This window comes from Trachurus trachurus (genome assembly GCF_905171665.1).
Source record: "Trachurus trachurus genome assembly, chromosome: 19".
NCBI classification, from domain to species: Eukaryota; Metazoa; Chordata; class Actinopteri; order Carangiformes; family Carangidae; genus Trachurus; species Trachurus trachurus.
Genome location: NC_139913.1, coordinates 4,976,303 through 4,998,641, shown reverse-complemented (window position 1 = coordinate 4,998,641; position 22,339 = coordinate 4,976,303). Strand labels below are relative to the sequence as shown.

The window sequence follows — 22,339 nt, the reverse complement described above, 5'->3', positions numbered from 1 at the left end:
TGTGTATGTATATACAGCTCTGGGAAAAAAACAAGAGACCACTTTCACAAATGTTCCTTAAAAGCATATCTACATGTATGACAGTCATTCTTTTCTTTTCTTTTTTAAAATACCAACACAAACACAACTCATTCTACTTAATAAAACCACTGCTGGGATTAAACATTGACATTATCCCACAAAAACTGATTTATAAACTCTTCCTGAGTTAAAATATTCTTGCTGTGTTGTTTAGGAATAAATATGAACATGTTTTCTTTGCATTATTATTATTCAAGGTCTGAAAAGACTTGATATTTTTTGTTATTTAGACTAGTTTAGTCATTTTCAGCCAATAAAAGCTCTAAATGACAATATTTTTATTTCAATTTTGGGAGAAATGTTGTCGGTAGTTGAGTAAAATTAAATTAAAACATTCAAACACATACCTATAAATAGTAAAAACCAGAGAAACTGATCATTTTGGGAGTGGTCTCTTATCTTTTTTTCCAGAGTTACAGTATATGAATAAAAAACTCTGTAAATACCAGGTGACTTGTGAACAACGTGGCACGAGGTGAAGCCGGCCAGACTCCTCTATTGTTTTTCAGTCTGCGGTGGCAGAGAGAGAGAAAAAAGAAAAGAAGGGGAAAAGCCACTCCTGTGCAGCTGTTTTATAACCTATAATAGTCTCCAGATGTTTTGGCATGAAGCGAGATGATGTTTCAAGTGAAAACAAAGGGATCCCTCCCTCCATCATCCCTGGCTGGAATGAGAAACGAAGGCTTTTTCAGATACCACTGTACATTCCTGTGTCGTGTTATGTAATTGTCTTAAAGTCAAAACCTGTTGAGTTCAGGTTTCATCTGCACGACACTGAGCGGCGGCGGCAGCTTCACTTATAAACTTTTTGGTAACACTTTACTTTAAATAGGCATTCATAAGATTGACATAAAACCATGTCATAACAGCTGTCATAAACATCAATGAATACAGTTAAAGTTTGGCAATTAGGTCTGCTATGACAGTTTAAATTATCTCTATGTCAAGTTGTCAGAACAAAAACATCTCAAACAATGTCAACTTTGCATCAAAAGTGACATAACTTACCGAATGACACTTAACGACAGCTGTCATGAGTATTCATTGGGTAAGTTATGTCACTTTTAATGCAAAGTTGACATTGTTTGAGATGTTTTTGTTCTGACAACTTGACATAAAGACAATTTAAACTGTCATAGCTGTCATAATTGCCAAACTTTAAAAAATTATGTCAAGTTCTCATAACAAGGACATCTCAAATAATGTCAACTTTGCATCAAAAGTGATGCAAATAACTTACCGAATGACACTTAACTTAACGTTTATGACAGCTGTTATGTCATGGTTATGACAGTGTTATGTCAATCTTATGAATACCTATTCAAGTAAAGTGTTACCAACTTTTTTCTCTTCTTCTTCTTGACACCTGCTTTTAATAATAAGAGAAAAAGGGAAACTTCTGCAGGCGGTGCACCAGCAGCGGGTGTCTCTCTGTGGCTCAGCTCAGAGAGAGGACGGTTTGGCTTCAGGTGGCCGGGTGCAGCAGGTTTATAAGATGGATGGATCCACCCGGGGATAAGTGGAATCTCGAGTTTACTTAACAAATCTAGCATTTTATTGGCAATATCGTCTCCTCCCTGATTTTCCAGGTGAAAGTCCGCAGGGTAACGTGACGTGCAAAACCCTGCAGCTCCTCTGTGTGTCCGGCCGACCTCTGACTCTGATTGATTTTGCACCTGTGAGAGAAGAATAGTGGATTTTATTCCTCTATTCTCTATTCAATCTGTGTCTCTCCTTGTCAAAGGTTTTCTTTTTCTCTTTTTTTAATCAGTTACTTATATAAATGCAATCAACACATTTAATTGCAGTTATCACACTTATTTTAAGAAGTAAAGAAGTTTTATTTTCCCCTGAAATCTGATGAAAGTCGTGCACAAAGTCTCAAAGTAGAGTTAATTTACTCACTTTATACATTTAGTTACAATAATTGATTAGTTAATCAAGGGAAAATGAGTTAATGGCTAGTTGAAGTTGATAAAACAAGAAGATTTGCTGCTTTTTTAACGTATTTTTCAACAAAACAAGATATTTAAAGAAATCTTGTGCTCTGAAAACGTATAGGGAAATGTCACAGATCAGATTTTAAAGTAGAAATGAAACCGTTTGTGCAAAAAGTTGTGAGACGAGAGGCAACATCAGCTGTTTGTGGCATCACACCCCCAAAGCTCCAAACCAGCTGTGGTCGTATTGCATTGTGGGTATATTTATATATATATATAAAAAAGAGATGATATCTGGTTCTGTTGCATTGATTGTGACTGTTACAGGAAAGTAAAGCTCCATCTGTGGAGCTGCAGCTCAGTTTACCTCCCACTTGTTCCCAGAAAATCTGTGTTGAGCTGCAAAGACGATCTTAATGCAACGTGTTTGTGCATAAACGTTACATTTCTTGATTTCTTTCCATATTTATGGTGATTTTTGCCACTTTTTTTGCCAAAGAATTTGACTAAATGTATGTTTTTATATCAGTTTTTCAGTCAGAAACCCGTTGAGTAAGAACCTGGATCAGACTGTGACATTGTGAGTTTCACTTCTCCCCCAAACAAACAAAGAGAAAGTCCAGAGATGGTTATCTCTTCAAACACAACGTTCCAGCTCTGAGGTTTCAGTCGGTCTCTGGTCTTGGTTTCGTTGCTCTGGGTGTTTGGGTGTTTGGGTCTGAGCCGTCTGAGCTCAGTCTCCACACAACCGTGACGAATTACACGTTGTTTAAAAGCTCCGAGTCCAACAAGTCTCCAGATTCTATCGCTGCAAAACATTTTATCAGTTGTTGACACAGAATTAGTTCATAGCTGTGGTTTCGGCTGCAGACTCGACTCCATGTCTCTCACTGAGGCTTCGCTCTGTCGCTCTTGTTTGAACGTGTCGGTGTCGTTGTGTGTATAAATATAAATGTGACTCTCATCCCTCAGTTGTGTTGTTTTGTGTGTTTGACAGATCGGATACGGGACCACAGAGAACAGCCCGGTGACGTTCTGCGGCGCCACGACGGACAACATGGAGAGGAAGTCTGAGACGGTCGGCTTCATCATCGACCACCTGGAGGTAACACAACACAACAACACAACACAACAACACCTCAACACAACAACACCTGAACATCTCAACCTCTCAGGCCTCGGGCCGACAACAACAACAGACATTTCTCCTCAAAATAACTTCACAAAATTAATTTAAACAGTGAAGAAATCATGTTTCCTGCTGCCTCTCCTGCTCTGGTGCAGAAACCCATAAGCCCATCCAGGTGCATGCTGGTCCTACCTGCAAAAATACTTCTCTCTTCTTGAAATTTTACCACACCGAATTTTTAAACCTTTTGTTTTTTGAGAACATTTTACCACTTTTTTTCTAGATTTTTTTTAAAAACGTTTTTTGAAAGGTTTTACCAGTTTCTTCTTGAATTTATAGGCCGGTGCATATTCTCATTTGCCCAGGTCATAGTATTTCAAAGGAGGTTAAATCGGGGTTAAAACTGGACTTAGTTATTTGTCTAGGACAAATAACTAAGTCCAGTTGCTTCCGATTTAACCTCCTTTGAAATACTTGAATTTATAATTTTCTTTTGAGAAATCTTACCACCTTTTTGAGAAATTTTACCACTTTTTTCAAGAATTGTTTTTGAGATATTTTACCACTTCTTTCTTTTTTTTGAGAATTTTTACCACTTTTTGTAGATTAAAAAAAAAGATTCTTGAAAAATTTGACCAGTTTCTTCTTGAATTTATTTTTAAAAAAAAATTAGAAATCTTACCACCTTTTTGAGAAATTTAACCACTTTTTCTAGAATTGTTTAAACATTTTTGGTCAAATTCCAGAAATTTCTCTACAATATTTCCCAAAATTCACGCCATTGGCCCTGATTTGAATGTACATTGACTAAAAAAGTAACGTTCTTCAGTCTCAGAACAAATATTTGTGTATTTCTGGTGTTTGCTTCAAAATGTTGTCCAATGGGGGTCCGCGGTCTAATTTGTGTCAATTTAGGGGTCCTTAATGTAAAAATGTTTGGTCTAATGTAACCATAGCATCATCCGAAAATGAACAAAATATGAATTAACCAAACATAACAATATTAAAGACTAACAAAAGAAACATTCATAAACAGCACCTAAAAAAGTCTGAGCTTCACCACATTAACTTTTATTATCAAAACAGAAACATTATGTCTCATTAAACATTATGTTTTCCTTGTATAATTGCTGCATTTGCTGAATAAAATCTGTTTTTTGTGTCTCAGGCTAAAATCGTGAACCCGTCGACGGGAGAGATGGTTCCTCTGGGGACGATCGGAGAGATCATGATCCGAGGCTGGGCGGTGATGTTGGAGTACTGGGGCGACAAGGCCAAGACGAAGGAGTGCATCAGTGAGAACGGCTGGTACAAGACCGGGTGAGAGGAAGAGGAAGCTGTGGTTTTACACACTCACAGCTTTTAATGAGAAAACAGGAAAAAACAAAGTGTGCTGATGTTTCCATGTTGTGTGTCTCTTCTGCAGAGACATCGGCAGCTTGGACGCCTACAGCTACCTGCGCATCGAGGGCCGGATCAAAGACATGATCATCAGAGGAGGAGAGAACGTTTACCCGGCCGAGATCGAGCAGTTCCTGCACACGCACCCCAAAGTGAAGGAGGCGCAGGTGAGATCGGAGAGCACGGTCTCAGAGGCGATAAAACTGGTTTTATGATTCAATGGGGGAAAAAAATCTGTTTTCACATTTGTTTTTTACTAATTCTTATTTATTTTTTCACAATGACAAATCCATTTCCATTCATATACATTTTTTTTTACAGCTGCACGTTACCTTAAAGGGATAGTTCAACATTTTGGCAAATTGGCCCATTGCCATAATCGCTATAGTCATAGCAGTAGGTTCATTACCTTTAATTGTCGGTAGCTCTGAGCAGCTCGCAACTCTGCTCCGCCGTTCTAAAAATAGCTTGCACCGACAAATAAAGGTAACAAACCTACTGCTATGACTATAGGGATTATGGCAATGGGCCAATTTGCCAAAATGTTGAACTATCCCTTTAACACTAATCAAGAGTTGTGTAATAAAGCAGTATGTTAAAATAATAATAAATAGAACAGGAAAAGGATCAATTACACAGATAAATAATTGAATATAATAAAAATAATGATAATATTGTTAATAATAATAATAATTTGAATGAAAATCCACTCTAGGTATGAAATGACATGGTGTGATGGTGTGATTGTGTTTAGTACCTGACCAGGAGTCTTATGCTTAGCAGAGCTATGACAAGTTTCCATCGTTTAATAAAAAGAAGGTTTTTGAAGTCTTAATGAATATGTAATTTGCTCCATCTGGTAAACGTCCTATATTTTCTGAATCCATACATTATAAGTAGGAGGATCTGGCTTTAGCATTTTAATGCTGCTGTAAGCAAAATGTTTAAGAGGTATTTCACATCCCTTCCTTCTATACCCTCAGGAATTGCTCCTGATAATGCTATTATGCTATTACTATAGGGGTTTGTGGAATATCCCGTTTGAAAACCTCTCTGAGAGCATCATTCACGTTTGGTTTGGTCGTGTTTTTGTTTCACATCTTCACTGATCTTCTTATAGATAACGTTTTTAGTGTTTATGCACAGATGAAAACTTTTCCTCCTTCATGTTTGTGTGTGTGTGTGTGTCAGGTGGTCGGAGTGGAAGACGCTCGTATGGGTGAAGAAATCTGCGCCTGCATCAAGCTGGTGGACGGAGAGGAGTGCACCGCAGAGGAAATCAAAGCTTTCTGCAAAGGACAGGTCAGAGAGCTTTGTCTCCGATGTTTCATATGAAGCTGGATTTATTTTCTATTCTCTACTTCCTGTCGGACTTTGTATTCTTTATTTATCATCTTGTCTCTCTCCTCTGCTCCTTCCAGATCGCTCACTTCAAGAATCCTCGCTACGTCCTCTTTGTGAGCAGCTACCCGCTCACCGTGACTGGAAAGGTAATAATTACACACACCAGGTTTATTTCACCGTGTTTATTAAAGCGATAGTTCACCCAAAATTGAAATTTCACTCATTATCTACTCTCTACCCTCATGTGGACTAAGGGCTGGGAGAAGATTCAGAGTCCTCCGTGGCTTCTCTGAGTTACAGGGGGTCTCGGCGTAGCAGTGCATGTCCATATAACGGTTGCAAATGGATACCAACTGTCTTCGTAACAAAAAGACACACCAAAAAACATCCAAATACCTCCATGCTGCTCGTATGTAATGTCCGTCTTGTATTGAAGCCCCGAAATGCAAAACTGTCCCGCAAAAAATTAAATAAGTCTATTTTTCAAGCTTGTTTGTAGCGGAAGCTCCTCTTCCCAGTTCGTCCAAATTATACAAACTAGGAAGAGGAGCTTCGAGAAGCTTCTGCTACAAAACAAGCTTGAAAAATAGACTTATTTAATTTTTTTCGGGACAATTTCGCATTTCGGGGCTTCAATACAAGACGGACATTACATACGAGCAGCATGGAGGTATTTGGATGTTTTTTGGTGTGTCTTTTTGTTACGAAGACAGTTGGTATCCATTTGCAACGGTTATATGGACATGCACTGCTACGCCGAGACCCCCTGTAACTCAGAGAAGCCACGGAGGACTCTGAAACTTCTCCCAGCCCTTAGTCGTCGACATGAGGGTGAGTAGATAGATAATGAGTGAAATTTCAATTTTGGGTGAACTATCCCTTTAAGACGAGTAAAAACAGACCCAGACTGTGATAAGCATCAGCTCCCCTCTGGTTCTGGTTCTCTCCTGGGAGGCTGTTTGCAATATAATTCACCGTAGACACTCGTGTGTTTGAACAGACCGGCCCTGAACGCCCCCAGACAGGACAGGGAGAGGCAGCTATTAGCTCGTCTGCACGAACACCGACCGCGTCCTGTTAGTCGAACCCTGAAGGGCGTCGCAGTCAGAACCGGCGTTAACGGGGGGGTTTTTTAGCTGTAGAGCCGTCTGTCCTCGGCCCGGCGGACCGCATCGGGGCCTGATCTTGGTTTACACGAAAGCGTCGGGGCTGTAACGTGATCAGAACATTTACAGATCACTTCCAGCACAGTCACTTCACAGAAATAGCTGTTTTTTGGGGGGAAATGAGCATTAAGAGATGTCAGATGAGAAGCTTAAAAAAAAAAAAAACTAAAGTCATGATGAACAGAAAGACCAGAACCAGAGAGGAGGAGGAGGAAATCCACCTGCACAGCTCAGGTTTTACTGTAGCATCCTGTATGTTTTTGGCATTTACAGTGTCATGCAAAAGTTAGGGCACCCTTTGTCAAAATCTGTTAATGTGAATAATTAAACAAGTGGAAGATGAATTAATCTCCAAAAGACAAAAATACAGATGACACATTCTCTTTACATTTTAAACAATATATTTTTTTATTTATTTTCATCTTTTACATTTACAAAATGACAGAAAAGGAAAAGGTTTGGGCCCCCTGCATAGTTAGTACCTAGTAGTCCCCCCTTTGGAAGCTATCACAGCGTGTAAATAGTAAATATCTTTTGCAGGCTGCTGCTTTGTTTCCCCTTTTCACTCTAAAACTGTAGAAAACTAAAATAATACACTGATATTGACTAAAATATTGCAAAAGAGTGTTTCATGTTTAAAGGGATAGTTCAACATTTTGGCTAATTGGCCCATTGCTATAATCCCTATAGTCATAGCAGTAGGTTCGTTACCTTTAATTGTCGGTGCAAGCTATTTTTAGAACGGCGGAGCAGAGCCGTGAGCTGCTCAGAGCTACGCTACGGAGGCTCATGGGATTTCTTGATTTCCGTCATCAAACTCATCAAATACACAATCCAACAACTCCACAACGCTCTGGTGGACAAGTTGTGACCTACACATTCACCACGCTATGAGATAATAACACAACGTTACCAGACAGAGTTGTTTTAGAGGTAAATTCATGCAAAACAGCTGATGCACGTTGCCTTCAGGGACAGTCTTTCATCAAGCAGTCTCTGTATTTACCTCTAAAACAACTCTGTGTGGTAACGTTGTGTTATTATCTCATAGCGTGGTGAATGTGCAGGTCACAACTTGTCCACCAGAGCGTTTTGGAGTTGTTGGATTGTGTATTTGATGAGTTTGATGAGGGAAACCAAGAAATCCCATGAGCCTCCGTAGCATAGCTCTGAGCAGCTTGCGGCTCTGCTCCGCCATTCTAAAAATAGCTTGCACCGACAATTAAAGTTAACGAACCTACTGCTATGACTATAGGGATTATGGCAATGGACCAATTTGCCAAAAATGTTGAACTATCCCTTAAACTTTCTGTCTTTTGGAGATCATTTCCACTTGTTAAACTGTTCACATTAACAGACATTTTGACCAAACTTCTGCATGACACTGTACAGTCAAACCAAACTAATCTATTGAGGTTTGTAGTTTTGTTTCCTCTGGACAGAACCAGGTTGTTTTTTTTTCTGTCTTTTTATATCTTTGTCCATTTTAAATATTACGTAATTCACCATCATTTTCTTTTTAAAATTTGTGTTTTCTCTTCTCAGATCCAGAAGAACAAACTGCGCGAGGACGTAGAGAAGCAGCTCGGTCTGAAGAAGGAAAACTGAGAAGCTCCACTCACTCGTCCGCAGACAGAGAGATAGAAGACACAGTTTGTGTTTAAACCGTCCCATCCCATAAACACGGAGCAGTCTGAGCCTCGGAGACGTGGGACAGACGGACCGACGCCTTCAGGGCCACATGTTGTTGTTGTTTCTTTGTCTTAACCGTCGACAAATCACATGAAAAGACTGAGGAGTATTGTATTTTATTGTTCTGTTTTTGTTGCATTGTGCATCCTGCTGCTGGGAAACACTCACTCACTATAGAGCACAATACGTTTATATCACTCCGCAGCTGAAAATAGTCCCCAAACAAATGCACATTTTTACAGCTGTTTGAGTGGCCAGATGTTTCAGGAAGCTTCTGAGCTTTTTAATAGAGATACAGTAAATCCATGTATTAGTGAATGTGTAGATGTGAAAATGTGTTTTTTTTAGAGATGGACCAATGAAATGTTTTGGTCTTTTTATTGGATTTGTTGACGATAAACATGAAGGAATAACATCAAATCTGTCATTTAACCCACTGTACAGTTGTGTAACAGAAATGTGAATCCATACATGAGTCCTACACACACACACACACACACACACACACACACACTCTACCTTGAAGACCAGTGCAGAACCTGTTGCTGTTGTTCTCCACTAGTTCTTCTGTTGTTTTATCCTGCACAAAGCTCCAAAAACCTTTTTTTTTTTTTTTTTTTTTTTTTTTACATTAACTTGAAATAAACTTTGTACCACGTTATTAAAACCAGCCGTGGGTGTGTTTCTCTTTTTCCGGGAAGAATGAAGGTATTTTTATTGATCTTGGTGGCAGGTGCACGCCTCCTAAGCCCCTGGAATGCCACTCAAACACAAACACACACACACACACATACTGATTGAAAAATGAAAACTTTGCGGCCTTTAAAACGAGCGGCTATCACACACACACACACACACTTAGAGCTGTAAAGAATTTCCTCTGGACTCAGACTGGGCTACATGTGCAGTCCACCTGAGCGCCGGCCGGGCTGCAGGATCAGATGTCAGGTCCTGTCTAGACCTGAAGGACTCGGCCCAGAAATAGCTCCTGAGAGCCCAGAGAGGAAAACAAACGGTGCCGCTGGTTCTTACAGAAGAACCTCAAGGTTTATTTTGCTTTTTTTTTTCTTCTTTTTTTTCATTTTTACATATTTTAGGGGGTTTGGATTTACTGGTTTCAGGACATGGTATTCTTACAGAGAGCGCCAAGTGCAAGAGTCAAACGGTTGGTTTTGACATGCTCCAACATCGGCGCGGGTCTTAGGAAATCACCTCAAAGCCAAAGGAATGTGGAGTTTTAGGGGAAAATGCAGTGAATGTAATAGAGCAGCAGGGTGAGCCCTGTTTTTACAAGCTGAACATTTAACATGTTTCTTTTTCGCCCAAATTGCTTGGAAGTCAATAAAATTAGAGGTTTCTGTTCTATTAATTTGTTGTAAAACAGCCCAAACACAGCAGCTCCTTTAAGTTTTAACTTTAACCATCGTGTCTCCCCCGTGTGGCGAGAAGCAGAACAACAACTCAACTCACTCACCTGCTTTTAAATGAAAACAGCTGAAAAGCAGCAGGTAACCACAGGTCAGATCTACATTTAAATACACAAACAGTTATATTTTTACACTGAAACATCCCAAACTCTCACTGCAACATTACTGGACTTATACAGCAATGCACCATAATGTTTCATGTAATAATCTGAGTTCTTTGATCAAATTTGTATCAGTGCTGATATCCAGAATGTTTTATGACACCGTGTGAACATACTTATACAGTACTGTGCAAAAGTTTTAGGCAGGTGTGGAAAAAAAGCTGAATGCTTTCAAAGATGGAAGTGTTAATAATTTATTTTTCATCAATTAACATAATGTAGTGAATAAAGAGACGAGAATCCTAAATCAAATCAATATTGGTGTGACAACCCTTTGCCTTCAAAACAGCACCAATTCTTCTAGGTAGGTACACCTGCACACAGTTTTTGAAGGACCGGTGGTTTTATCCAAATATCTTGGAGCTTCTCAGATCCTTCTGTCTCTACATGTAATCCCAGAGAGACTGGATGATGTTCACGCCTGCCTAAAACTTTTGCACAGTACTGTATTATAACATATATATGCACATGTCTATGCTGCTTTCTGCACTTTGCACTTTTCATATTGCACCTTATTATTACCCCACAATATCATAGGCCATTGTCTGTCTGTCTGTATATCTGTGTTTATTTAATTATTGTTTTTGTCTGTGTTCACTTTTATGTTAATTTGCACATTTGGAGTTTGGGGAAACGCAATTTCGATCCCCTGCGTAACTGACTGTTATATAGTGTGATAAACTTAAAGCAGAAGTAAGCGATCCGGTGGTTTTGGCTAACTTCTTGTCAGCCGATGGAGTTAGCAGTCCCCGCCCTCGTCCCTACGTCACCACATTCACGCGCATCCCTTGGCTGCACACACAGAGAGGACCGCCCCTTTATGCCGTTCTCTCTCCTCATTGGATAAAGGTTGTAGGATACAAGGAAAGTTTTCTCCTCGGCTTACAGCAGAGCAGAGTGACTGACAGACCCGTGTTTCAGACCAAACACTCTATATAAGTGATTGCTGTCGGAAGATCCAACTATTTAAGACATATTAACATAAATATTCCGCTTACTTCTGCTTTAAATATTGTTGATGTCTGTGTTCACTTTTACATTATATGTGTTAGGTAAACGTATGTAAATTTGCACATTTGGAGTTTGGGGAAACACAATTTCGATCCCCTGTGTAACTGACTGTTAGATAGATAGATAGATAGATAGATAGATAGATAGATAGATAGATAGATAGATAGATAGATAGATAGATAGATAGATAGATAGATAGATAGATAGATAGATAGATAGATAGATAGATAGATAGATAGATAGATAGATAGATAGATAGATAGATAGATAGATAGATAGATAGATAGATAGATAGATAGATAGATAGATAGATACAGTAGATAGATAGATAGATAGATAGATAGATAGATAGATAGATAGATAGATAGATAGATACAGTAGATAGATAGATAGATAGATAGATAGATAGATAGATACAGTAGATAGATAGATAGATAGATAGATAGACTTTAAATTACAGTGTGATTATAGTGTGATTGACAATAAAGTTCACCAAACTAAACTAATCTAATCTAATCTAAACTAAACTTAACTAAACTAAACTTAACTAAACTAAACGAAACCCCAGACCTCAACATGAGCCAGAAAACTTCCAAACAATTTAATAAACCACATACTTTTGGTCACACAGTACAGTGTAGAACAGACTTCCTCCCTCCACTCTCACAGAGAGCAAACATCTCCACAGTGTCTCAGTGACTCCGTCCTCAGCAGCTCAGCAGCTCAGCTCCTCAGCTCCTCAGCCGTCCTCCTGGGGCAGCGGGATGCCCACGGCCGTCTGCTGCCGTCCCTGCATCTGCAGCTCGGCGCGTCTCCTCTGCTCCTCGCTGCAACAGTCCTGCAGGAACACGGCGGCCAGGTTTCTCAGCCGGGGGCTCTCCGACAGGGAGAAGCGCAGCATGCACTGCAGGACGGCCGGCTCGGTGACGTCGCGGCGGGACGAGGCCGTGGCCAGGTTCATGAGCGTGGTGATGGCCGACAGGACGGTCTCTTCCCTGCGGCTGGACAGACAGTTGGTGACCAAGGCGACGCCGCCGCTCTGCAGGATGAAGTCTCTGCTGTCAGGGTCCATGCTGAGGTTACACAACCCCCCTGCAACACAACGACACACATGATGGATGAGACAACAGTGACACAAAGAGATGACTCACCCCTAACCCGTGCACTGCAAAAACTCAAAATCTTTCCAAGAATATTTGTCTTATTTCTTGTCAAAATGTCTCATTTCTAGTCAAAACTAATCCCTTTCCACTTAAAATAAGACTCATCACCTAAAAATTAACTTGTTTTTAGATCATTTTCACTTGTTTCAAACACATTTTCACTTTAAATAAGTAGAAAAATCTGCCAGTGAAAGCAAGTTTTTTGTGCTTTTATTATTTTAAGTGAGAATATGCTTGAAAGAAGGAAAAAGTGTCTAAAAACAAGCTGCTTTTTAATGTGATGAGTCTTATTTTAAGTAGAATGAGATTAGTTTTGACTAGAAATTACATTTTGACTAAAAATAAGACAAATATTCTTGGTAAGATATTAGATTTTTTTGCAGTGTGTGATCCTCCTCCTCACCCATCCCAAACTCCACAAAGTTCTCGTTCTCCTCCGTCAACATGTCCATGAAGAGGTCGGGCACCTGCAGCGTCCTCAGGTTCTCCATGTTCTTTGGGTCGTATGCAAAGTTGGCCAAGTTTGCCAGAACCTGCTCCTTCGCCTCTGATGGGGGGAAAAAAAGTTACATCACAATAAAAACTACCCATGCAAATATATATCAGATAATAATTAGCCAATATCAGCTCATAATGAACGTTTTGGCAGATCGATAACAAGAGGCTTCAGAACAGGATGAGGGTCATGCAGAGAGAACAAGTATTCACTAAGTTTGTGTTACAACATATGATAGCACAGGTGGGAAAAAAAACTATCTGTATCTTTTAACGTTTGGACGCTAAAATATCAATTTTGGTCTCAAAATCAAGATCTCAATAATGTGGTATGCAGAAGAAACTAAATGCTAAGGCCAAGTAATTACCAGGGCTAACCCTACCTTAACATTTTTTGGAGTGCAAGCAGAAAATGTAGGGGTACACACACTAGGCTCGTTCGAGATGAACTGCGCCTCGCCTGGACGGCCGGCGAGAGCAGGCGGCAGCAGCAGGGGGCGGTGACAGAAAGCTGCAGTCAAGTCGGACAGTTTCCAGCCGCCGTCAATACAAACAGGAAGTCACCAAAGTATATATTTCTTATGCTGTACTGCAATTGTCCAATAAATAACCAATATATTTCTCAGGACATAAGTTTGACTCAGTGTGAATATTTTTTTAAGCAGTAGGCCTACAACATGAGATTCATATAATCCAGCATTATACAACTACACGTAGTGTTTGCAGTCCTACAGATGTTACTGGTTCAAAATTGCGGGGTTTTTCCTGCACTGCAGGATCGCGTGATCGCGTGACTTTTCACCACAACTGTTTTCCTCTAGGTGGCAGCACCGTACTAAATACTGCTCAGACGTTTTGGGGACAATGCTGACAGCCTGATAGCCGCGATTAGGAGTGGCGCTGTTCATGATACAGAATACAAGAGGATGAAAGGAGAACTAGCTGCAGACAGTAAATAATATAGTAGCCTCGTTTTTCAATGACAAAATGTAACGACGGCAGCTACAGTAGACTATAGCCCACGTCTCACTCTCTTTTTTCGGTCATCTGTCTCGTCATCTCCAAAATGTGTTTTTAAAATGAGCCAACTACAGTAGCCTACTGTGCAGTAGTGCCGCAGATTTCTCACTCCGCACCTTGTTTGAGAGTGCAGCTGGATGATTTCTTGTGAATGAACGGGTCTGTGTCACTTTGGGGCTGGGCGATAAAACATAGGATAAATAACTTTCCCTCGATAGAAGACGCGGCCGATACAAAGTCTATAGGTTTAATTCATCCATTTTTTGACAGACAACACAAACAGCCAGTGATAATGAGAGTGGTGACACCGTCAGCCATGCAGCCGGCCTGGACTTTTTATTTTTAATTATGAAGGATCATCTGCGCAGAGGAGGGACGGTTGAAACAGCATGTTTTAAACAGAAACTACTGACATTACTCTCGTTTTTATGAAGCATATCGGACAACATACTAGTGTACTTGTTATTGCCAAAATGTCACATAATTTCTCACAATATAAATAGGTCAAATAAATATTTTTGTCCCGTGCGCAATTGTCAAGATCCGCATTTCGATTAAACTCGCCTTTCTTCTTTTGTACGAGTTGTTGGACAACTGCATTTTCATTTAATTTACTTATTTCCCTGCCCTAAGTCATGTTTATGGATACACAGTTGAACATATTGTCATTTTTCCCTCGGCATTTTCCCCTCACTTTGCTGAATATCTGTTGATTCACGTCATAAACACGAACATTAAAAATATGTGGTGTTTATTAAAAATACATGTTGTTCATTCAAATCGGTTGTTGTTCATTGCAAAACAGTTAGGCTATTAATTTGGTGATTTATATACAGATATTGATCGCGCAGTGTGACCACAATCACTACGCACGGTGGCGTGAGGGACATTTGAAACAGCTGTATCAATCGTCCCTCCAGCGACTACTGACAATAAAACCTGTTTTGCCTCTAAACTTCAAAACTATGACATTTCATAATTTAGGACCTGTTTATGTACGAATTCATCTGTTGTTAGGTCATATTATTATTGCATTAAACACACAATACAACTTTTGATCACTTTCTCCCCGGCTACGTTGGTGGAGATCTCCCACACAGTAAAAGATTTAGGCAACACATTCTTCCAGCTGGCTGTTTTTCTTCCAGTTACAGAAAATAGCCTATGTGCAAAGTACCACATTAACATCTCTATTCATATAACGCCCATCGAAACAGCTGATTTACATGTCGGCCGTTAAGGCAAGGCAAGGCAAGGCAATTTTATTTGTATAGCCCGTTTTTACAAACAGTTTGTCTCAAAGGGCTTTACATGGCATCGTAGCAACATCCTCTGTCCTTAGACCCTCACATCGACTGAGGAAAAACTCCATGGAAACCCTTTTAACAGGGAAAAACAGGAGAAACCTCAGGGTGAGCAACAGAGGAGGGATCCCTCACCCAGGACGGACAGACGTGCAATAGATGTTGTTACAGACAAGAAAACAGTTTACAGTTTGTCACAGAATGTGCGGAATATGGAAATGTTAACACATGGCGATTGGCCATTCACGCGGCTTTGTTCTTGGTTTCGGCCAATCAGCTTATAAGCACATGGCTAATTATCAGCTTTCAACCAATCGCACTGTTTTAATGTGTGTGTGTGTGAAAGTTATTTTCTTTAGTTCATTTTCGTTTCTTTTGGATTTTTTTTACAACAATGTATCAATATAATATTGTTTTCGTTTCATTTCGTTATAAAAATCAATCCCTTTTCTTTGAAACAATGAGATTGAGCAGCTAAAACTCAATAAACTCAACCATGGCTTGTCTTATTGTTAATCTGAACGCACATGTATAAAGGGCAGAGTCAAGGCAGCAGATAAATCACAAAACATCAACGCGTCCGTGAGCGCAGCGCACCTCATTTTCTCCTGTGAAGAAGAAGAGAAAAAATAACCCCATGGTCCGACCTGACCCAGTTATTTAATGTTTAGGTTTATTTAGAAGAAGTCTGATTATGACTGCTGTTCTGGATCAGATTATTTGCTCATAATTCGGGTTATTTTCAAACAGTGGCCAAACAACAGATCAATTAATTATTATAGACTATATTTTCCATTTTTGCTAAGCGGTTTGTTCTGAATTAAATAAAAGCCTGTCCCATACAGCCGCGTGTGTTACGCCGTGTTTTGTTGATGCTATCATCTTTGCCTTGCGCAGATGATCCTTCATAATTAAAAATAAAAAGTCCAGGCCGGCTGCATGGCTGACGGTGTCACCACTCTCATTATCACTGGCTGTTTGTGTTGTCTGTCAAAAAATGGATGAATGAAACGACTTTGTATCGGCCGCGTCTTCTATCGAGGGAAAGTTATTTATCCTATGTTTTATCGCCCAGCCCCAAAGTGACACAGACCCGTTCATTCACAAGAAATCATCCAGCTGCACTCTCAAACAAGGTGCGGAGTGAGAAATCTGCGGCACTACCAGTGTTGGGGGTAACGAGTTACAAAGTAACGAATTACTGTAACGATATTACTTTTTGGGTAACGAAGTAAAGTAACGCATTACACTAAAAATATTGGTAACTACACTACTTTACTAGACCATAGGAACGCGCTTTCCTGCGTTACCCAAGCCGTGTTTGCCTGTGTGTAGAGTTTCGATCTGTTCGGTGCAGGCATGTGTGCGTGCTGGCTGTGTGCCTGCTACTTGCCTGAGCACGTTGCCATAGAGATCGATTTGAGTCGAGTGACGTTGCTGCCGGTTCGAGAGGGAAATGGAGACGGAGACTGGGGGTTTTGGCCAGTGGCGATATTCTCATTACTTTCAGTTCAGAGAGAGGCAAATAAACATATTGTCGAGCTGCAGCAGAAGAAACGAGGGAGATTATCTATGTGGTTGGTTAAAAAAAAAAAGAAGAAGAAAAAAAAAAAAGGAAGAGCTGCTGTGATCAGTGTTGGGCAGCAGGTGCCCACTCGGGTCTAAACGCCCTGACCAGAGGGATCACAGATGGAGTGAAGGCAGCGGTGACGTCTCAGTCCCGGTCCCAGAGCTGAGCAGCCAGGTACTGGAGAGGGAGGAGAGGAGCGCAGCGCAACGGACATGCGGCGTGCGTAACGGTGCTTAAAGGACTTGTAACACCTAGAAAACTCCACAGTTTGCTGGAAATCACCCAGACGCGAGGAAATGCAGATATATAAGAGCTTTTGCCCTGGTAGGCCTATGTATTAATTCAGTATCCGCAGCCATTTGCGGCAAAGCTGTGCCAGTTAAGACTTGCCTTTCAAACGTGCTAAATAAAGTCACAAAAACTTCCACTGCAATCTGTTTCAGGTTAAAAATAATATTTATAAATACATCTTTTTGCATCTACTCCTCCCAATATTTTGCACGTTCTGGCAGAAACGCTCATATTTGCATATTCATCAAGTAAATGGATTGCACGTGCAATTTTGCCCGTTTGAGAGACGCAATCCTTGGTGCGCCCGGTTAGATCAGCTGTGCAGTCAAGTTTGCACACGTTTTTGTACAGGCAAACCTTTAGTAGATCCGGCCCTAAGTGATGATACTAGGGCTATGATGTTTGTCCATGTATCTACTCGGTAAATTTAGAAATGGGAAAGTAAAGTAATAAGTAGTGAAGTTACTTTTCAAATGCAGTAACGAGTAAAGTAATTTCATTACAATTTACAGAAGTAACGAGTAATAAGTAACTAATTACTTTTTTTGAGTAACTTCCCCAACACTGGGCACTACTGCACAGTACTGTAGCTCATTTTAAAAACACATTTTGGAGATGACGAGACAGATGACCGAAAAAAGAGAGTGAGACGTGGGCTATAGTCTACTGTAGCTGCCGTCGTTACATTTTGTCATTGAAAAACGAGGCTACTATATTATTTACTGTCTGCAGCTAGTTCTCCTTTCATCCTCTTGTATTCTGTATCATGAACAGCGCCACTCCTAATCGCGGCGATATGTGATACATAATCATCAAGTCATAAAGCAAGACAGGCTTTATCATATTACAATAGTTTCTGTGATTTAGGCAGTGTATACAGTAGTTAGTTCTAGTTTAATAGCCTAGAGTTTAAGCTGTGGATTACTGCACAGATCACTGAGTCATCCGCCTGTCGTCCTCCGTTCTCACAGATGCCACCTGGCGGTTGTTTTGGCACATTGAGGCTTTTCATTAAAACCTCTTGTCTCGCCAAAGAAAAAAAATGCATGAGTCTTGTGCCGTCTCGCGTGGACCACGCGTGAAGTCCGCAAATTTGAACCAGTAACATCTGTAACTAAGAGCCAATCAGCTCATGATCCGGTGCGTTTCCCATCATGCCCCGAGGCTGCAGGCGGTAGCAGTCGGTGGAGAGCAACTGCGGCGCCTGGCTCTAAAAGCTGCGGCCGCCTTGATCTCGTGAGGTTATCGTTGCAGGCGCGTGCATGACGTCAGAGCAAGTCGGGATCAAGTCGGACACAAATCTAACCGGCATGCATTGTGCGCTGGTCACCGGCGATGGATTCTGCGCACGCCTGGCTCATCTCGAACGAGCCTACTGTAAATCGACTTGCAAAGCAAATATTAACATTTCCTTTTAATTCATGATCCTCACACACAGGCACTGGCCTGTAATGACAGATTCCTGATTCTTTGAGTCCATGTTTCACCAGTGTTGATAAAATAAGAAAATCGATTCAAGAAAAGAAAGAAAGAAAAGAGGCAAATTTACTGGTTGCACATGTGCAAGTAGAAAAAAAGTACTTTCACTGTCTCAAATTTTAGGGGCATCCCGGAGCCTTGATTAGGCTACAATATAATTTGGGGGTGATCTAGCAGTTTGTCAGACTATTAAATCAATCGATAGGATATTTAAAAATGTTAGATGCAGCCCCCTTGCAGCTGCAACAACAACAACCACTGACTGATTAACGTGACTAATAAACTCTAATAGATAAATAAATAAACCTGCTGGTGCTCACCGTCACAGTCCGTGTCCTGAAACTCAGTGACCAGATTCTGTAAATACTCAAAGCGGTCGTTTCCTTCAGACTGTTTTTTCTTCCACATGTTTAACTCTTAACTCTTAACATTTAGAAAAGAAGCTCATCCACATCAACTACTGTTTACATTCTGCATCGCCGCTCGGCCCGTCCCTGAATGTGTCCGTGTGGCGTCGCGTCTCAAGAGAAAGGTTCCGCTTTATTTAACATAGATTTACTCCGTACCACGCAATATTAGCTTAAAAACTGAGTCACAATCATATGAATGGACCATATATGTTCTGAATTTGTAGTTAAATGTGTGCAGCACCAAAATATTTTAATAATAATGACGACCAAGGACGATAAGGTGTGTGTGTGTTCCGTAATAGTTCATAATAAAGGTCAGATAAGACGCTGAAGTTGGTTTCCGATTCGTAGCTTCCGGTTCAACAGTTGAATATATAACTCTTGTGAAAGCGTAATATATATATTTTTTTTTCAATTTTTGAGATATATATTATTTAATTTCTTGGACAAATGAAAAAAAAAAAACGAACAAAAAAAAAATCTTTCACCTTAACCGCCGAACCGGAAGTTATAAGCCAGAGACGAACTTCAGCGTCTGGTTTCGGTCTCTCTCTGCAGTGAGTTTGGTTTGGACTTGATATTCTGCTGCAGTTATGACACAACACAAACTGTCCGCAGCTAAACGTCTCGCTAAGCCCGTCCTGTTCGGTACTCTCATCGTCGGACTGGCCACCGCTTTCTTCAACAGGTAACTATGGTGTTTTTATTGCACCTGTCCTGCACGTGCACGTCCTCTGCTGTTTCTGGTTGTTGTCAGTGACTCACCTGGACAGCTACACTCACTCCTGCACGTAGACAGTAGGTCTGTGTCTGTAGTCTTACTACAGTCTTTACAGGATAAATGATAACAATCCTTTTAATCATTTATTTAAACAGTAATGCATTCAGCCTTTTGATTGTATAAAGTTAGTTGTCCTTGGTAGTAGTCCTTATTTTAATGTTAACTTGCTGCTATGTGAATTATGTCTGATGCAATAATATAAAGTGGTGAATTATATATATGTGTCCTTAGGATTTAAGTAAAGCAATGAAATCAATACTTAATGTGACCATCCTTTATTTATACCACACTTTACATACTTTGTTTGTTAATATTGTGAACCTACTGCAGTGCCTTGATTCTTTAAATCCCTTGTTTATGTATTTAGTATGGATAGCTACTGTGATTTATGCTCATTCATGTTAAGACAATAAAGTTCTCATCCTTTAAGTTACCCAGCAGATGGGTTGTTCTTGTTCCAAACAATCTCACCTTTATAGTCCCTCACCTGGTTTTATTTCCTACTGTTTGTTAATTTTGCTTTGTTCTGTTGTAAAATAACCATCCAAGACACATGTTTTTTTGGCACATTTGCACAATAATATATTGTAATTGTCTGAAACTTAATTTAACAGCTCCAAATATTCATGCATTGTCAATTAGATATTGTCTTGTAATTAGAGTAAATGTTGAGTGAAATCTAAAGTTGGATTTCTCCTCGTCTTAATTGTGAATGCAAAATGTCTCATCATGATTTCCTTCCTTCCTTCATTAACCAATGCAACACTTTGATCTCCACGCAGACACATATTCATGGAGGATGTGGCCGAGCTCAGGGCTCAGGAGCGAGCGCGAACCGACGCCAAGAGGATGGAGGTCCTGGAGAGGAGGCAGAGGCAGATGGAGGAGCTGGCTGACAAGAAGAAAGGAGGAAGCAGCTGAAGTGAAGACGGCAGCAGCAAGGGATCATGTGGAGCAGATCTACAGATGTGGACACAACATATATACGTATATATATTTGCACTGAACAAAGCCTGAGTCACTTGTGTAAACACACTAAAGGCTTTGTGAATCCTCCTGCCTTGGGCCGTTGTTTCACCAGTGGACTTAAGAGTAAATCCTCAAACATCCTCTGTTTCCAGTAACGACAAGTGAAGACATCTGTGCTGCTGGAGACGTTCGCCGTGCAAGAAGCCAAACTGTTCGTACTCTGGAGACACGTTGGAATTCAGAAACATGAGTTTAATATGTGATCTAGTGTTTTATGTCTGTTTTGAGACATCATGTTTATAAATGATTAAATAATTAAAGTGTGAAAAGTGAGCTCAGGTTCTTCAGCTCCTGTCTTTTCCATGTTTTGTCCAGCAGAGGGCGGTTTTGTCCTTTATCTCCTGATTATTGAAACATTACAAACGCAACAGATGGGAGTATAATTACGTCTTTTATTAAAACATGCCGTAAAAGTCTGAAATAAATCAAACCCACAAACCATAACAGACAATATTGCACTTGAATGAAAAGAAAACAAAACAAAAAAAAGAAAGTGACATTTAAAGTTCACGCAAGGTCAAAGTGCTTCACTTACATATCGTGTACTGGGACTGGGCTGAGGGAGGAAGGAAGTCGGATTTTAAAACAAGATAAAAACAAACTTTGACTACAGGAAATTAAAAAAAACAAAACAATGCTGGTCGACTTGCACCACCGAGTGACCGGCCGTCTATAAATAACGATCAATATGACCAATACTGTACACATCATGTCACATAGTCTTGGAAGTTAATGTTGTGTTTGACTCACTACAATGACACAAAAGGTTTTTTTTCCCCCTCTGACACCACGGTGCAGGGGGAAAACAATAATGGAAGCCTGAATCACTCGAACCCTGTAGATTATTATGTTTAAAACATCAGATATTGGGACATTTCGAAACGTCAATAATTGATGAGGAGACAAAAGGTCACACGGATTATTCAGGACGTCTGCACATGTGCCAACCCATTAAACCTCTTAGTTGCAGCAGTGGATGTGAGTGCATTTCACTTCACTTCTCTTCTCTGTCCCTTTAATGGAAGTTATTGCTCGTGGAAAATAAAATAAAAAATAAAAAAGTGTCATTAACTTTAAAAAAAAAAAAAAAAACACATCAATTGCACAATATTTCCCTTCATCAAACTTTAAAAACGTGTCGACAGCAGAGAGGGTTTTTAGCCAGTGAGTGAACAGCAGCTACAGAAACACATGTAATATACAGACAAGGGGCCGTTTAGTTACAGCACAGCAGGGTGACGAAGCACAAAGTGTGAGAACAGAGCGACGCACTGCGAAAACTCAAAATCTTACCAAGAATATTTGTCTTATTTCCAGTCAAAACAAATCTCATTCTACTAAAAATAAGACTCATCACATTAAAAAGTAGCTTGTTTTTAGACACTTTTTTACTTATTTAAAGCATATTTTCACTTCAAATAATCTGATAGTGGTGATAGTTTTTC

At 40.1% G+C, this 22,339-nt stretch overlaps 2 protein-coding genes across 3 annotated transcripts in view; one reads left to right on the top strand and one right to left on the bottom strand.

The window, feature by feature from the left end:
- acsf2 (acyl-CoA synthetase family member 2) overlaps positions 1 to 22,339 on the top strand; it is a 288,967-nt gene that overhangs the window by 20,357 nt on the left and 246,271 nt on the right. The window contains exons 11-16 of one of the 2 annotated variants that reach the window (XM_083994590.1): positions 3,019 to 3,126; positions 4,319 to 4,470; positions 4,577 to 4,718; positions 5,743 to 5,853; positions 5,973 to 6,041; positions 8,607 to 9,394. In XM_083994590.1, the coding sequence (XP_083850716.1) occupies positions 3,019 to 3,126; positions 4,319 to 4,470; positions 4,577 to 4,718; positions 5,743 to 5,853; positions 5,973 to 6,041; positions 8,607 to 8,669 (645 nt within the window). In that variant the 3' untranslated portion in view covers positions 8,670 to 9,394. Of the gene's footprint in view, positions 1 to 3,018; positions 3,127 to 4,318; positions 4,471 to 4,576; positions 4,719 to 5,742; positions 5,854 to 5,972; positions 6,074 to 8,606; positions 9,395 to 22,339 lie in introns of those variants that run through there. The other variant, XM_083994591.1, reaches the window with a different exon arrangement.
- armc7 (armadillo repeat containing 7) lies at positions 12,081 to 19,167 on the bottom strand. The gene is made up of 3 exons (XM_083994613.1): positions 18,995 to 19,167; positions 12,919 to 13,062; positions 12,081 to 12,444 (listed from the first exon to the last, which is right to left on the bottom strand). Exons 1-3 carry the CDS (start codon positions 19,080 to 19,082, stop codon positions 12,092 to 12,094), a joined length of 585 nt encoding a protein of 194 aa, XP_083850739.1. The 5' UTR covers positions 19,083 to 19,167; the 3' UTR covers positions 12,081 to 12,091.

What these genes read in the sequence shown, in the direction of transcription:
- armc7 (XM_083994613.1), bottom strand. Translation starts at nt 19,082, where the DNA reads ATGTGGAAGAAAAAACAGTCTGAAGGAAACGACCGCTTTGAGTATTTA. An exon ending in TCAGGACACGGACTGTGACG is followed by an intron (nt 13,063 to 18,994) that starts GTGAGCACCAGC and finishes TCCCCCCATCAG; the next exon opens with AGGCGAAGGAGCAGGTTCTG. An exon ending in CTTTGTGGAGTTTGGGATGG is followed by an intron (nt 12,445 to 12,918) that starts GTGAGGAGGAGG and finishes GTTGTGTTGCAG; the next exon opens with GGGGGTTGTGTAACCTCAGC.